Source organism: Citrus sinensis, chromosome 2 (assembly GCF_022201045.2).
Source record: "Citrus sinensis cultivar Valencia sweet orange chromosome 2, DVS_A1.0, whole genome shotgun sequence".
Lineage (NCBI taxonomy): Eukaryota > Viridiplantae > Streptophyta > Magnoliopsida > Sapindales > Rutaceae > Citrus > Citrus sinensis.
Window position 1 is genome coordinate 32,395,269 of NC_068557.1, and position 17,445 is coordinate 32,412,713.

The window sequence follows — 17,445 nt, forward strand, 5'->3', positions numbered from 1 at the left end:
CAATCCGAGCCTCAATTCAGATGAGATCAAATAAATAGATTCTTGTAAAATAGTGATTAAAAACGGTGCAGCTTGCCAATGGCCTTATCGAGAGCTGTAAAATTACTTTTTTAAGTCCTTAAATAGATAGCGTCTTTGCGTTGCTCCTCCCTAAACTTCGGCTTAAGCCAAAAGCTATTAAGCTCGATACACAAAATGAAACCATGATAGTTGTTAATTTACACATCTGAAGAAACAGACTGGTAGAATAGAATAACATAGTGAGTTTATGGAAACTTAAATCATCTAGGCATACAACTGCATTTGCACCTGGCCATGCACTTTTTGCAATCGGAAAGCGTTGGCTTCCCACCGTCGCAGTCACACTTATGAATACACTTAGCCCTTGCCGTGCCGCCCCACAAGCACCGAGCCATGCAGTGCAAAAGCGGCACGCATGATGGGCAACCATACTTCATCTGGTCCGCAATGCAGTCTTTACATCCACTGGCATCCGGTGACGGGCCACACGCCAGCGTCGGGGAAATCATCAACCACAGCAGCAGTAGCATCACTGACACAATACCTTGTGTTTGTTTATGCAACTTCTTCTCCATTTGCTTCAGATCAAATATTGAGTCTTGCCAACAAAACCTCCTCGTCTGAGTAATTTATAGACCTTGTGATAATTTGTTATCACCACCCGATGGAGATGCAACGTTCATTCTGTTTTGAGGAGTTGAATGTTCCATTAATTGTCTCATTTATTGTTTCACTAAATAAATCTCTACCATTTGTCTCGGTTTGCTAAAAATTTTATCTCATCATCGTAGATCTGTATTCCTACTGCCGGTGTGAATGTGTTAACCTTGGTTGTCCTGCTTTGAGGCCAGCGGCCACCAACTCATTAATTGAAATTTGAAAACCAATATAATTTATTAGCTTTTGTCCTTTGCCCGGTTGATTTCACAAAACAAAACAAACATTTCCTCTTTAGAGTCATCTCTGAATCTGAACGCCTAGAAGTTCTGATTGAGTTGAGCTGGAAGCAAAGTACAAGTTATTTTCATGGGAAAAGAAAAATCAAGAGTTTTTTCAAACTGAGGTGTTATAATTTCTAATAGATTAGACTATCTTAATTCGAAATTAAGAGTAACATTAATAATATATCTTTATACACCATTAGATTATAAAAGATCAATAATTCAAAATTTGTGTCAAAATTTAATTGTAAACTTAAATTAAAACGACCTTGTCATTTGTTAATGCTCAACTTGTCTCTGCAAGTATGGGGAGATGAATTCCCATCACTTGGTGGGACTTCTAAGTTTAGTTACCGTCTAACAATTACAAGTGGGTTCTATAAATCTAGTTAAAATACACGTACTGAACTCTTAAGACTACATTCGGTAAACTCTTCAAATAAGTTTTTACAAATTGAATTTTTACAACATTTTTTTTTAGTTGATTGATATGAGAGATATATTAATAATTGTGAAATTATTTTAATAAATAATTTTTTTTTTGTATTATTTAACTTAATGAAAAAATTCAGTCCAATACAAGTTATGTGAGCGGAATTCGAACCTAAAATCTCTTATTTTTTCAACACAAGAGATTTTACCATCTTAATTAAATGACACTCACTGTAAATCTTTTATTTTTTTTTCATAGGTAAACCTTTTAAAGTTATTATAAAATTAATGAAATAAATAAATCTTTTAAAATTATTATGAAATGAATAAAATAAAATAGTGAAATAAAAAATATATATTTTAGATAATTTAACTATTTAAAAAGATTATTTTACCAGTAGAGTAAAATAAAAAACACAAAAAATTTAAAAAAACATTGAAGCTAAACAAATACTTTCTACGATTAAATGAATCCATAACAAACATGCATTCAATCTGATTTTAAGTACTTAAAAATACTCTAGTGGTTTCTAAAATTGGTACCCCCAAGGCCAAGAGCAAGAGAGTACGGGGCCCCCAGTTGCCGGCCGCTTGGGCAGACCATAAGGGGGTGCACCTCGAGGAGGACCGGCAACTTGGGACATTAGCCTGCAATGTATCCTTTACCTGGGGTATAATGTTTTTCTCCATCACATCTCTGAAAAGGCAAATCTAGAACAAGCATCAGTAGGGATGGCATTCTTGTGCTAATTTTATCATTGATCACTTTCCCTATCTGTACTTTCTTCAGCTCTCTTTCTGCACTTTTAGGCGTCTCCTTCACAATTTCCAGTTCCCGACATCAAACACACTACTTATGTTTTTCTTCGAATTTCTAGCATTAATTAGATGATGAAAACAAGCGAGAACATTATGACAAACCAAAAACAAACCCGAAAGCACTCATATACCTAGTAGTGTATTTCTTCGAATTTCTAGCATCTTCATGCAGCATGACATGAATGCAAGTGGGCTGATCCCTAGATGGAAGAAATTCATGAAGGCCTCACATACTTCAAAAAACCATGACCTCAATATGATTATACCGTTGAACAAGTGGAGATTACAGTGGAAGAAATTCCGTAGTGCAGTAACTCTCATTAGGGATCGGATTGTGACATTCACAAAATCAATCTTCTTGACGTTAATCAGACCCGCCTGAAGATTTTCCACGATAAGAGTGTGATTAGCACGAGACAGTGACCAAAATTAGTGTCTAACTGCATGCCAGAGAGGCTGATGAAATCGATATATTTGCAGCAGTATCAATGTAAAAGCAAGAACAAATATGGGTCCATTAATTTCAGGGGTATGAGTCGAAAACTTGACCATAGTTTCTTTCTGTCAAGCTGTTCTACGTGCTCCTTGGCAGACCTGCAGGGGTATGAGTCGAAAACTTGACATGAAACCCGATACTCAGGTACATGATGAAGGCACGATGTTAATATTGTAGTGTAAGTAGAACTTTTTCAACTGATTACGCCGAATCTCGGAAAAAAGTTAATCGATCCGGAGCACAAGGATATGATGTAGAGTCCAAAGCACATAATTAAAACACCGTGGAGTTGCAAACAAAGGCAATGACATGGGATAATTACAACATGATATGCCAAACATCATCAAAAAACTTTCTCTGATCGAAGAACTATGTGGTGTGGGCATGGTTTCCTGCTTCCAAAGCTATAAGATTTCTGTCCTCTTACTTGGTAATACGTGCCACAAACCAAACACGCATACACATTCAAGTTAATTTGAAAGAGAAAGAGAAACTGAGCACAGCTTCTCAAAATCAAAATCCAAAACCTGCAATGTAGACATTCCAGGATTGCTGACCCAATAGATAGTACGGCGTGCATTCTCAAACATTTGAAAAAAAAATCAACATGCACTCGCACAGTACATGCGTATTTTCTTAAACAAAGAATGCAACATAACCTAAAATAAACATGTACTCCCAAATTACGTACAATCCCTCTGCACTTCAACTAGCCTGCTTCACTTCCCTCGACCATGTCCATCAGCCAAGTCATCCTCATCTTCATGTCTTCATCATCGTCATCGTCACCCACCCCCAACACCAAAATTAGAGACGCAGTTTTTTATTTAATAACGATTTAATTTTAATTTTAATTTCTTTTTTACGTGCTGAAGAGCTCTTCCTTCTTGTCCGTTCTCCAATAAGAATGGGCAAACTGGAACCAAAAGTTTTGGATTGTTAAATTAATTTGGGCTGAAAATAACCATTCTGATCCACATCCGGAGTCCGGATCGTATTTCATTTACCCGCATTCAGAAAAAAATTTGGAAATTATTTTAATCAAAACATGGTTCATTGCATAGGGAAAAGACCGTGTTACATATAATGTAACCTATAGTAAATGCATTAGTTGTCACTCACGATAAATTAATTATTTCACATGCTTTAAATTTTGGGTGACAATTCAAGGATTACTGTAAATTAAATATGGTGTAACGTAGTATAACCCTCGTTCATTGGCATTGGAAAATAATTAATACTGTAATTCGACGATTAGTGACGGAGGAAGTATACGGGATAAAATGAAGAATAATGATTGAGATTTTAATAGTTGAGTCTCAACTTGAGTTTTAACGATTATGTGTCATTCATTTATTGGATAATGAATATTATAACTGCTATTAAAAATTCTCAATTTAGTTTTGATTTATGTATTTTATTAGGATTTTTCTTGATTAACACTTTCTATTGGAGTCGTTTTGTCATTTTAGTTGAATTAAAATTGAATATTATTGGGATATTTGAATAGGATTACAATTTAATAACCTACTATAAAAAAAATAAAGTTATTTTAGAGACTTAGATTCATCAATAATATTTTAAATTATTCCATTTTGTTTCCATTTAAATGGGATTTGATTAAAAACAAGTAGTTAGAAAACTACGTTTTCTTGCTTTAGTTTTTGTTTAAAATAAAACCGTTGACAAGAATATTACTGTATAATAAGGGTTCAGAAAGTGTTTAAGCTTGTTTCTTAATTAGAGATATAACAATTAACATGCTTAATTCATCCACAAAAGCAGCATCTTGAGAATTACGTTTTACATCAATATAAAAGCGGTTGGTTATTTTTAAGTCTGTTTTATAAAGATTCAAGATACAAAATGAAACCACAGCCAAAGAATACAAGAAACTAAGAAACAAACTCCATCATTCAGAAAAAGAAAAGTTGAAAAGAGACAGGCTTTGGCTAATATTAAAGGTAGTAGAGGTTGCAGCGAGCGGAGTAAACGGGAAACAACTTGGAACATTCTAACACTGCACTGCTTTTCAGGTTCCAACTTTTCTCAATTTTATTAACAAACCTCAAACGACAAAATTTAAAGCTTCACACAACACCAATTTGATGATGCCTTCACCAACAATCAATATGAATATGCTGAAAAGCAAAAGAATACACAAAGTGACTTGTGTCTGTGTGCTCAAACAGCCAAGTTCAACCTTCATTGGTTGAGACCTACCAAATGAATAACTCGCTCCATTTTATTTTATTTTATTTTTTACTTTTTTCAAATCCCCTCTTCCTTGTGTAGATGCTGAACATCTCAGACAGGACTAAAATAAATAAGAAAATAGAAATGAAATGTGTTAACAGCTAAAGCAGATTTCAACTTGAAAACAAATTGACTTTTGGGGGCCAGGAAACGAAACATGCTGGATGATGATTCACACTTCAGTCTGCAGCCACTCTTTACCGATGTCAAATGTATAGTTGATCTCCAAGTAGCACTTGTTGTCATCATCAACAAACTGAAAACAGAGAAAACAGACAATGGAGGAAATCATTTGGAGCAAAATTTCAAATACAGAATGTTTAAGACAGTAAAAGCACGTACAAGGTTGTAAATCCAGACATCATGCAGTCCTCAAATTTTATTGTAATTTATGATTTATGAATTATGATAAACATGATATGAGGCCTGACAAGTAATTGAGTGGATCCATTCATGGAAAAATAGTTCATGCAGATAAGGAGGGAGAGAACACATCATCACTCAATGTTCAAAAGCGAGCATTCTAGGGCCCGGCATAATTTGGTAACATAATTAATAATGACAGATAAAAAGAGTTATTCCAATAATTTGTTTCCTTTTTCCATACCTGAGAAAGCAACAGGTCATTTACAAGCCCAAATGAGTGGTGAAGCAAATGCAAAACAGAAAGCTTTTAGCAAATGGAAATTTTCTGTGCCTTGTTAGGCAGCAAATGATGTAGTAAAAGCTCCAGAAAAGATGGTATGCCTCAATGAAATTCTAAGTGGTGAATATTGTGGATGAAAGCACAATGGGTCAACCTACTACATAATTCTTTAAATTATATGTCTGGGTCTCAAAATAATTAATATAGTTACAGGGAAACAAAGGCTACAAAATGCAGAACAGGCTGAACTTACCTTACTTTTAGCTGAATAAGAACCTCTAGCGAAAAAGCCAGATGGAGTGGCATCTTCAGGCAGCTCCTGAGTATAAGGTTCTGCCTGAGGACTGAAGGTTCCAAGCATCATCTTTGTGCTGTCCACTGTTAAAGGGACTCATGTGTGTTATAAAGATGGAAGGCCTAATTCTTTCTCAAACTTGTGAGAGGATAAGCACAGAGAGATTACCTTTGAGACCAGTTTTCCAAACCGTATTAGTGTATTTGAGGCCGGACACAATATTGTTCCTCACCTGAAAACTGAACTGCAGGCTGTAACGGCTCCCTTCTTTTAAGGTAAACCACGAACCCTTTGGCCTTCCATTCTCTGGAACTGAAAGAACAATATCAGGTCTGCTGGGGGTTTTGATTGCGAGGCTCAGGATCTTCACCTCTGGTTCTAGAGATTCTACATGATACCACAATGATGGGTAGAAAAAAAATGTGAGAGACACAGATGAAATTTATCCCATTAACAAGCATATGAATATTGGTTATCAGATGAAAGAACTCAAATAATTCTCATCTCTAGTTGACAAAAACAAGAAGGACCCCTCGAATATAAACCACCAAACAGGAGATAAATTTTAATAAAAACTGACTTTTGCCATCTCAGAGTATCTGATGTATCAAATAACAAAAACCATAAAGAAAACGCAGCAAAATCTAAATGTTTTTTGCCCCAGAAACATAAATCAAAATGAAACATTTTGATGGTGTTGAGGTAAATAAAGATACAAAAAGATTAAAATTGTTGTTCTGTCCTCAGTACCTCAGAATCCAACCAAAGAACATGAGAAGAAAATCTACAAAATTCACAACTTTTACCTCCAACAGATTCAAAATCCACACTTCCAAGAAGCTGTTCCTTCCATCTCCTCAGGCTTTCATCATCCTGAATCCTCAAAACAACCACAAAAAGAAAGAAAAACGATTTCAGATGAATAGAAGAAAAAGAAAGCAAGCAAAAAACACAGCGAAGCAGGAGAAGAAACAAACCTTATCCTTCTCAAATTGTTCTTTAAGAGTGTACTGAGGACCCAACTCGATCTTTCTGTCTTCATCGTCTTCTTCATCCTCAGTTACAGAAATCGAATTCTCACTCATCTGTCTAGACATACCTCCACTTTGTTCATCAACGTTCTCTTCATTTGGTGGTGTTTTTGGCATTGTCTCCCCTGAAACTTCACTCTTGTTGCTTTTGTCTTTGTCATCCAAACCCATATTTTTGGAACTTGAATCAACACCTACCGCTAAAGACATCAACAGTCCATTAACAGTAGCCAAAAACACCAAGAAACAATTACACTCACTCAACTAGATCACTCAAGAAAATGACCAAAAGCTAAAGTACAACAAGACAAAGAAGCCGAAACCCACCGGCAAGAATCTCTCTTAAAGGGTATCTATAAAACTAAGAGAGGAAAAGAAAAAGAAAAAGAAAAAGAATTATATAAAACGGGTAAAGAAAGAGCAAAAGTAAGACGACCCAGAAAAGGATAATTCTTCAAACAGGCAAAGACACCAAGAAAAAGAGAAAAAAAGAAAAGAGTGAGATGGGTTCGTTAAGGAAAGTTACAAAGAGAGAAAGAAACGGTCATGTGGTGATCCGAAATTCTGAATCAACAACAACATTGAAAAATAATAAAAGAGACACAAGTGGAGAGATCGTGAAGGTCACTCCCTCATGCACTAGCTTCCACGAAGACCATGATTCGAGGAGGGCTCATTTTTGTGCGTACAAGTTACAACCAAATTCGATATACCACTATTAGTTTATTTTTCAAACACAATAGCATAGAAGAGAATGATTCACAGGGGGTTACACAGAGAGAGAGGCTAGCCCAGGATTGAGTCGATGAAAGATGTCTTTGTACTCTTTCTTATGATTGGATATTGGAAATAAAAGATTTGCTTTTTTTTTTTTTTTTTTTTTCCCCTTCTTGGCTGACATGTTATTATGGGACCTGTCTATGGTACAGATTCTGTAACAAACATCTCCCGTCAACCCACCATCCGATCTTCTATTGTTTAGTTTCTCACTCCACATCCAACCACATCCAACGGCTGATGCTGCAGTCTGTAGCTTACAGATTCTGTAAGCTAGTCAAGCCCGTTATTATGTATAGCGTAACATCAACTGAGTAACTGACTAACCTTGTACTTTCCCTGCTTTAGTTGTAAACTCTTCTTTCTCACGAGAAGGAAAGTGAGGGTTTCATTAAATATCAAATATGTGAATACATTTTTCACTTCAGCCAGAAAAGGATCCGTCCATACAACATTTTTGTTACTCCTTAAAATTATCTTAGCTGAGCATTACATGATCTACAGGTGTATTAAAAATTAATATTTTGAAACTCTTTTCTTTGATTTTAAATTTTTGAAAGGATAAATTTTATATTATACTATCGTGAATTAATTATCTTTTATTTTAAAAAAATTTAAATTATCTTCATTTATTTTTAAAAGAAAGTTAAAAAAATGGATGGAAAATGTCTTCTTAACAAAAAAAAATGTAAATTAATGTTTTTTTTTAAAAAAAAAGTAATTTAAAGATAATCAATTTATGGAGGAGTAATCTAAAATTAATCCTTTCTAAAATCACCCGAACAGTCTCTATTTGGAAAACTCTGATATGCAGTAACGCAATCATTTTTTTTTATCGTGGGATGCTTAATTGTATATATAGATATTTTGTGTGATTATGATTGTAGTTGAACGACAATGCAGCATAGAGAGGAGAGCTCATGAGGTTGTCATAATTGACGGGATGGAGCCATTGAGGGAGGTAAATGAAAAGGACCCGCTAGAATGATTAAGTTTAATTAATTATGATTCATGATACATGACACAAATTAAATTAAAAATGGTTTCCCAGACTTTTTTATGCGTTAACAAATTAATAATGGTTCCGCAAACCATAGAATCTCTCCCCAATTTTGTTTTCTTTTCTTTAGCTCCATTATTTTTACGAAGAACTTTGAAATTAACAGCTTGGAAATGAAGAAAAGGAAAATGTCAAGCCAAACATAAGAGAAGCTGTTAATTCACTCAGCAGTAGCTTACAATACCCCATTTTAGGCGTGAGATGACTTTGAACCAACACTATTAGGTGCAACTAAATGAGAAATGTCTGCATTTTCTTCTCTTTTTAACTTTCTTGATCAAGGAGTTTAGTTGTGTCAAATTTATTTATCTCTACCCCCCAGATAATGAATCCTAATAATGGTTGCCATCTCAGATCATTGTTTCTTAACTCGTTGCAACAACCCCAATCCAATCCCAATTAACAGGTCCTTCACACGCCAGAGATAATTATTGTCCAATATCCAGACAGGGAGAGCAAATTATGGTTACTTAACCACTGAAAAATTTTTAATCTCCTCAAAATTGAAGGGAAAAACAAATAAGTCACAAAAGGGTTCCAGCCTGTTGCATGAGTTCCCGTTACAAATTAAGCAGAGGAGTAAACATCAACAGGCTGGTAGGGGGCTAAGTCTAGACATTAAACATTAGAAAGACAGCTATGATGATGGTGAAACATGCACATAACTAGCATGGCCCTCCATTCTATGTTCAAACAACATGCAGCTATCGATAGAGGCTCACTGGTGACTAGAACTGCAAAATCAACTCTGGCAAACATTATGGGCTACACGGCCAACAAAGGCGTATAAATTAATGGAGTCTTTATGTCATTTACCAACTTCTGTATAATTTGATAAAAAGGCTGGTAATAGTACAAGCAGATTTCTTCAAACAAGCAGTACTATGAAAATTAACATACCAATGTATGTGTTAGCAAGCAGTAGATTTCTAGCCAAGCTTACAGTGTAAGGTAAAAGTGCAACTGCTTGTGGAAGGCAGTTAAAAGAATAGAACTTCTTAGCAAAAAAACAGTCTATCACCTTTGTTATCTTCACCAAAGTTTTCTTCAACTTGTGCATGAAACACTTCTATTTAGAGGATATGCCATAGAAGAAATAATGAGGAAAGTCTCAAAAGTACATCATCAGCCATTAGTACCATGTTACCCCCCTCAATTTTGAAACAATGCAAGAGTAAGATAAGTTCAAGCTTAGTATATGTAAAGAGAGAAAAACACTTCATATTCATGTTCTATCCATGGACATCGACTTGATTAGAAGTAAGAAAATTCTGAACTCCAAATTCACGTGAGTGAACTAGTCAAGGGTTAGGATCTCAAAAATAATATGAGCCCAATTATCATACAAAAGCAATGCCAACAACAGCAATCAGAAACAGATTCTACTCCTTGGCCTTTCTTTTTCTACCCCTGCTCATTAAGTTCACAAAACATAGTATCAAGTGTTTTGCCTAGAACCAAATGGATCAAGACCTGAAACCAAAAAATCAATCACTTCCCCATTTTCTCAAAACTCTCTCTTTAGCTGAAAGAAGGCTGTAGACTTCGTTCTTTGGACCACTTGGAGATGCCTTTTGCAGGAACCTTGATGTTATGAGAGTGAACGCATTTCTCATCCCTCGCAGAGCATACAACAGTGGGTTGAAAAAAACAGCTAGCATCACTTCACCTTTTGCAACAATAAGATACTGTAATGCAAAAAATAAACTTGTAAGAGAGTGATGACAGACTCTAATCATACACAACACACTTTTAAGAAAACTGCTTACCATGATAATAATACCTAGAACGGCAAGACTTGTTTGCTGTGTTTCTTGCCAAAAATGGTCACCGTTGGACCAACCAAACCGTCCTCCCCATCCAAACCAGCCTCCACCCCCAGCATCACCGCCACCACCAGCCTCCTCTCTTCTCTTAATCTCTTTGTCCCACTTTTCAAATTCATTTTTCTTTCCGCCAAGAGCACTCTCTAATGCCTTCCTTGCTTGTTCCTGCAACAATGAATATGGATACGGTACATCTACTGTGGAGAAAATACACCTTTAAACTATATGAAAAAGAAATTTATATTTTCAAATTCTGAAATTCATGGGAATCAGACTTCGAGAAGTTGTATGCCCAAATGGATTCAATTGGAGTTAAATTCCATCATGCCCCTACGAGATTTATGGGCTTCAAGCATACTGAACAGGTAAGTAAAATACAAAAAAGTGTCTTCTCTTTTGGTTTAATAGCCAAAACATCCTTCAAATATTACTCATTGAAAATGGATAAATTAAAATAACTCAAAAAGAACCTATAAAGCCACCCATCTGTATAGCCTACATTTGCAATGCCTCCTATCAAACATGTTATTTGAATAGTACTCTGATATAAGGTTTAAAGCTTGGAGCCATGGGACAGTAAATGTGGATCTCTCATATCAAACTTATTATAAGGCATAGCAGTCTGATGTCCAGTCTAAAAACTGACAGCACAAGATGGCAAAGCATATAATCCTCCATAAAAATTTCAGAATGATCAAATAATTTCTAGGAACCTACACTTGATTTGAATGTCTCCTACCAAGCAATGGTTCCCAAAAAAAAAAACTTGGTTCTCCCTCTCCAGATTTTTGAAATTTTAAAGTTTTTACAATTGAATTTATGAGTCCAAAATACAGAAACTGCTCAGGGCTCAGCTGCTCAGGCTACATACTATTTGTTGACCATAAGTACAATTCTAGGCATTGCCTGATTTGATTGTCTAGTTATAGGACAAAAATACTGTCCTAAACTATTCAAATACTACCATTAAGCACTACACTAACGCAACTAATATTCAAGGCCCAAAGGAGGTCCAAAATTTACTAAGATGCCTGCCTAATTTTAGTCTTTTGCCAATTTGACCAAGTAAAATATTCCCAAAACTCAGCAGGGCAAAATGGTTCGCCGCTCTTAACCAGAAGAATAACTGAAATCTCATTATCCAAAACCCCAATCCAGAACATAATCATCCCAAAATCATCTTTTTACATTAACCCAATAAAATTTCCTAGCAACAATCAGCTCAGCTCAGCTGGAAGGAGAACTTGTGTTTTTAATCAATCGCAACAACATTTTCAGTGAAGCAACTAATTGCAGCAGAAAATCACTGATACCAATAATTTTTATTAACCCCGTCAACCCCACCCCAAAAAAAAGAAAAAAAAGAAGAAGAGAAATATGGGTACCTCTCTGCGATTGTCAGAGAAAAGACAAGAAAACTTGGCATTGCACTTGAGCTTTAGCAGCAGAGAAGTCCAGCTTTGAGTTTGGCTCCCCATTAGGGCGTTCGAGAAGTGTAAACGATGAGATTGAGGTCGAGTCGAGTACGAGGAATTGAGAGGGTTTGTGTTGACAACCTGACGATGATGAGACTGGGACATGGTTATTCCTTCGTTGCCTTGTACCCTCTCCTTATCTTAACAACTGTCAGGAAAGTTTTATATAACAAACCAATTTAGTTCATGATATCAATAAAAATTGGGAATGATATCAACATTTAAATACATATCAAAGGTACAAAGCCTAACAAAGGGCTGTAAAATAATGGTACAAAATTATTAATGAGCAAGTGTTTTGTTTTAATATTTGTATTAAATATAAACAACTATAGACCCCTGCGGCTGATGGTCTTTGGTTTCATGGATCTGGGTCGGTGCAATGCAGCCCAACACATAAAGCATCGGGCCGATGGGTTGATGGATATTGGGGAAGTCCAAATAAATGCTGCACGGACGAGCAAGAGGTTATCGGCCGTTGAATAATGGGCCCCTCAGATGGGCAGTCGCCAACAACGTTCTACAGTTGTTGACCCACCCCACTAGTTCTCATCCAACGGTTCAAAGTCAAAATCAAGGTACCCTTTTTTGTTGACTATTATACCCCGGTTTTTCCTTTTTATCTACTCTTCTTCTTTTTTTCTCTTTTTCTCTTTTTCCTTCTCCTAACATGCAAAATTACACAAAACGAAGATCCAGCGACAGCCTAGCATCGTAATTTACTCTCAACAACTTTACTTCAAGTTGCTAACTAAAGACGAGACGGTTTCATTTCAGTTTATTTCTTTATCTCTTTCTGGATGGTAAACTTTATCCTTCCCATCCCTATCCGCTCCTTTAACCCCATTAATTTACACTTTTACCCTACTCATCTCTCACCAATCTCAAAATCAGCTCACCTATTGTAAGGATACCATTGTCATCCCACTAAAGCTAACCGGAAAGGAAACCGGGTTCAATCGAATGCAATTGGTATAATAATTTTAAAGTCCCCAAACTCTAAATAAACTATAACTGAGGAAACATAATGTAATTTTTTCATATAGGTCCCTCCAATCAGATTCCTTTTCAGGAGTTTTCTTTTTTATTATTATCAATTCCTTTCAAAAGTTAATTAATAAAATCTACGATTTAATAATAAACTAGAACTAAGGAAACACAATGTAATTTTTTCGTATAGGTCCCTCCAATTAGATTTCTATCAAGAGTTGATTAATAAATCTATGATTTAATAAAATACACATAGAACCATCAAAATTATTAGTTAAATATACATATTTTCATACTTTATGTGAGAAATTTGAGTCTTATTTTATATTTCTTTTTTTTTAAAATTATTTATAGCATAAATACGCTCTTTATGTCTTAAAGCATCACTAAGAAATTCTTCAAATATTTGAATAATTTTTTTGAAGTAATTTTGTTTTATCATTATTTTATTTGTCATATAAGCAAGTAAATAGATATTTGAAGCATAAAAGTAAATAAAACCTTTAGAGATATTCTGCGTATGTAAATATGTTTATCATAAATTAAAAATATAAGTTGAACCACAATAAAATTTTAAAAAATATTTTGTTTACTTAGCTATAATAACAATATCCTGAATTAATCCATTAGAGCATAAAATATAGATATTATTGTGAAATTATTAATTTATTGCAATAGAATCTTTATGATTGCGATCTCCACCCTTTTTTGGTAATCTTGCTGAAAATTGAGGGACTTGAATGATATTATCCTGCATCCGATTATACCCAAGGGGTAAAATTGTCCTTGAGATCAAAATTTAAAATACACAAAAGTGAGGGATATTTAGGACATTTAAAGAAACATAAAGAGAGAGAAAGAGAGAAAAAGAAAGACAGAGAGTAGCAGAGGGGTGAGAGAGAAAGTGAGAGAGAAGAGAAACGTTAGTGTATTTGTTGGTTTGTAATTGTGTGTTAGTTTTTTCAGTTAATTTTTTTTTTAATTTTTTTTTCATATGTTAGTAGGAGTGAACAAAAGCAAAAGCACTATTCACTGACAATGGTATCGGACCAGGAGATAGCTAAAGGTGTCGAGACCCTGCTCCGACAATCCGACCGGAACGCTAGCACTTCGTTAAACGGTGTCGTAAAGCAGCTGGAGGCAAAGCTTGGGCTAGATTTGTCTCACAAGGCCGGTTTCATCCGAGACCAGATCAGCCTTCTCCTCCGCTCGCACCCTACGCCTCAACAAGTTGCAACAAACACCCAACCGCAACCGCAGCCGCAACCGCAACAACTTCCTCCAAAAGACCATTTTACCCTCCAACATCATCCGCAATTTTCTCTACCGCCACAACAATTTCCTCCCCATTTTGCCCTCCACCACCCTCACCCCCATCTTCCTCAGTTTCCTCAAGAACTCAACTTCAGCCAGCCCCAACCGTCGCAGGCTGCGGCTCCTCCTCCTCAGCCGCATTCGAACGTCAGTAAAGCTGAGGCCTTCCCTCAAATTTCGGCTGAAGTAGCTAAAGAAAAGTATGAGTTTTTTCTTTTTTTGTCATTTTCAAAATTTTTGGTTACTGAGATTTCCGTGTTTAAGGATTTTCGTCGTGTCAATTTTGTGTTTAGTAGTAATTTATAGTGTTTAAGGATTTTCGTTGTGTCAATTTTGTGTTTAGTAGTAATTTATAGTTACCGTTATTTCTATTTATTTATTTGTTTTCAGAAATTAGGGTTCTATAGAAATTTCAAGTGAAGAAAATCAATTTTTTTTTTCTTCTGATAGGAAAGAAAAATCATTCGCTAAGCAGGAATTTTTGGGAAAGTTATGGTAGTCTTAATACTGAATGTGTCACGTCATCAGAGCGCACAATTACTTATTATTGTTATTATTATTATTTTTTTTTTTGGGTTGCAGTGATTAAGGTATTTTAACTTAATTAAGACTGGGGTCTGGGAAAAGAAGAAATTTTGGGGGTTTCATTTCTTTGAACGTCGTTGTTAGAAATTTTCACGTGATTGTCTCTTTCACTTTCACTGTTGTTTTGAATCCCTTGATGAGGAAAAGTTGTACCCATCATATACTGTATGCTATGCTGAAGCTCTTGTTTTTGTTCATATTTTGTGTACTTTTTATGTATTCTTTGTTTATATCTGTACTTAGTGGTGCAGTAGATTCTATGCTTCTTCACTCTGCTTGACCGTTGAATCTACTGCTCTGCAAATGCTTTGTCATATTGCAGTTAGAGTGTATGAGCTTGACAAACGGTCTGATGCATTTATGTGTGTTATTTATTGCAGTCCTCCTGTTGGAGCCAAAAGAAGAGGCGGCCCTGGGGGTTTGAACAAAGTTTGTGGTGTTTCACCTGAACTTCAGGCTGTCGTTGGTCAACCAGCTATGCCAAGGACTGAGGTTGTCATTCCTAGATCAATTAATATGATTACAACACTCAGTTATGTTGTTGATGTTCTGAAATACATTTATATCTCTAGATTTCTGAAGCCTCTTTGTTGTTTGATTCAGATTGTGAAGCAGTTATGGGCATACATAAGGAAGAACAACCTCCAAGATCCAAGTAACAAGAGAAAGATAATTTGTGATGATGCCCTGCGTGTGGTTTTTGAGACAGACTGCACCGACATGTTCAAGATGAACAAGCTACTAGCTAAACATATTATTCCACTTGAACCTACAAGTATGTAATGTAGTATAAAGTGACTAATTTTCTTTTATAACTATTTGTATTAAGTCATTTCCTCATTGTAAATATCCACAGAGGAATCTTCTAAACGATTCAAGCCAGATGCCGAGTCCACAACCGAAGGTATGGAATCTGGTCCATCTTCTGTAATCATATCTGAAGCACTGGCCAAGTTTTTGGGCACTGGAGGAAGGGAGATGCTTCAAGCAGAAGCAACAAAACGTGTCTGGGAGTACATAAAAGTTAACCATTTGGAGGTGGGTTGCTGGTGCACTAGCTTATTTTAATTTTTTTATTTGAATTTATTTATTTATATAATTTAGGCAGCTGAAATTCATTTGTCTAAACTCTGGTGTGTATCTGTGTGTTCATTTCTTTCTCTAATTTGTTTGTCTGTTCTGTTTCCTTCAACAAATCTCATTTTTCCACTTGTCCCTTGAAACTTGGAGCTAGCTGGCTCTTTCACGCAAACTTAATGTTTAATGCTGGATTATTAGTCATGATTGTAGGTTGTATAACTCTGTTTAATGTATATCATGGTAGTTTGTTTTGTTTGTTTCTTCTTTTTCCTCTTCTCCAATTTTGCAGTCTTCAATTGTCAGTATTTTAGTAGATTAGCCATTTGAAACAATTCCAGATCAAGTGAGAAAAGGTCTTTGGCATTAACTTTGTGTGGTGTTGATTGTGCTAGCAGGATCCTCTAAACTCCATGGTAATATTATGTGATGCAAAGCTTCGCGAGCTTCTTGGATGCGAAAGCATCTCTGCATTGGGGATACAGGAGATGCTTGCACGCAATCACTTTTTAAGGCAGTCGTGATGTCTGAGTGTTGACTGGTTAGTATAAACTTCTTAAATATTTACTTTTACATGCTTACATACCACTTAATGCATATGTATCTGTTATATCAAGCATCTGTGGGCTTGTGAGATACAAAAAAAGGTCAAACCTGGGTCTTAGCTGAAATTGCATTCCTTAATGTTGTTTGATTATCCATTTCTGAGGTCATATTGAACACATTTTCTGATGTGAATTGAACTACAAACTGTTCTTCCATCAGTATGCATTCGAGCCTCCTGTCTTGTCTGTTTGTCTATTTAATTCACTTGTGGTCTGATGTTTACTTGAAAAATGATATGATAACTCCATTCTATTTTTGCAGGTACAGGGGACCTTGTGATGTGATCACTTCTGATGGTAGAACCAATAGTGAAGACCTTGTTCTTTTTTGTTTTATGTGCATTGACACGGCTAGATAACCGATGCTGTAACTACTTGTCTATTTGTGGATTAGAACAAGAATGTACACCATGGGCCAGTGGCAAGGATATGTTGTAGTTATGTCATTACCCTAGGTTTAGTTTTCGATGCTAATTTTACTGTTGTTTTCTCTTTTCCAAGCTAACTGCTGAAGGTAGACTGAATGAAAATGGAATGATAAATCCCTGCTATGTTTAGGAGCAATTTCAAGCGTACTGACGCTTGGTTGAGACTCTTGATTATAAATCCCGGTACTTTGTTCACTGAGTGAGACAGGTTCATTTGGTAAATATCATTGATCAGTGCCTTAGAACTGTCAGAGGCTAAAATATCATTCCATTTGGTAAATATCGACTTGTCTTGTGAGGAGGGATTGATTTTGATTAAAATTGCTGAAGATGTTTGGTGAGTAGGTTGCGCGGTCTTTTTCCTAATCTCG

At 35.7% G+C, this 17,445-nt stretch overlaps 4 protein-coding genes across 4 annotated transcripts; 1 reads left to right on the forward strand and 3 right to left on the reverse strand.

Annotated features, from left to right (window-relative positions):
* Positions 1 to 91: 91 nt before the first annotated feature.
* Positions 92 to 810, reverse strand: LOC102628186 (hypothetical protein). Its single transcript, XM_006467273.4, has one exon. The coding sequence runs from the start codon at positions 594 to 596 to the stop codon at positions 282 to 284; it is 315 nt and encodes a 104-aa protein (XP_006467336.1). The 5' UTR covers positions 597 to 810; the 3' UTR covers positions 92 to 281.
* Positions 811 to 4,738: 3,928 nt separating this feature from the next.
* On the reverse strand, positions 4,739 to 7,779 carry LOC102627893 (rho GDP-dissociation inhibitor 1). Its single transcript, XM_006467272.4, has 5 exons — positions 6,884 to 7,779; positions 6,713 to 6,779; positions 6,075 to 6,293; positions 5,865 to 5,989; positions 4,739 to 5,221 (listed from the first exon to the last, which is right to left on the reverse strand). The coding sequence occupies exons 1-5, from the start codon at positions 7,145 to 7,147 to the stop codon at positions 5,138 to 5,140; spliced, it is 759 nt and encodes a 252-aa protein (XP_006467335.2). The 5' UTR covers positions 7,148 to 7,779; the 3' UTR covers positions 4,739 to 5,137.
* Positions 7,780 to 9,971: 2,192 nt separating this feature from the next.
* Positions 9,972 to 12,352, reverse strand: LOC102627600 (uncharacterized). The gene is made up of 3 exons (XM_006467271.4): positions 11,986 to 12,352; positions 10,544 to 10,765; positions 9,972 to 10,462 (listed from the first exon to the last, which is right to left on the reverse strand). Exons 1-3 carry the CDS (start codon positions 12,178 to 12,180, stop codon positions 10,262 to 10,264), a joined length of 618 nt encoding a protein of 205 aa, XP_006467334.2. The 5' UTR covers positions 12,181 to 12,352; the 3' UTR covers positions 9,972 to 10,261.
* Positions 12,353 to 13,921: 1,569 nt separating this feature from the next.
* On the forward strand, positions 13,922 to 17,269 carry LOC102627106 (alpha/beta-gliadin A-III). The gene is made up of 6 exons (XM_006467269.3): positions 13,922 to 14,579; positions 15,345 to 15,456; positions 15,568 to 15,739; positions 15,821 to 16,002; positions 16,440 to 16,582; positions 16,909 to 17,269. Exons 1-5 carry the CDS (start codon positions 14,104 to 14,106, stop codon positions 16,563 to 16,565), a joined length of 1,068 nt encoding a protein of 355 aa, XP_006467332.1. The 5' UTR covers positions 13,922 to 14,103; the 3' UTR covers positions 16,566 to 16,582; positions 16,909 to 17,269.
* The last annotated feature ends 176 nt before the right edge of the window (positions 17,270 to 17,445 follow it).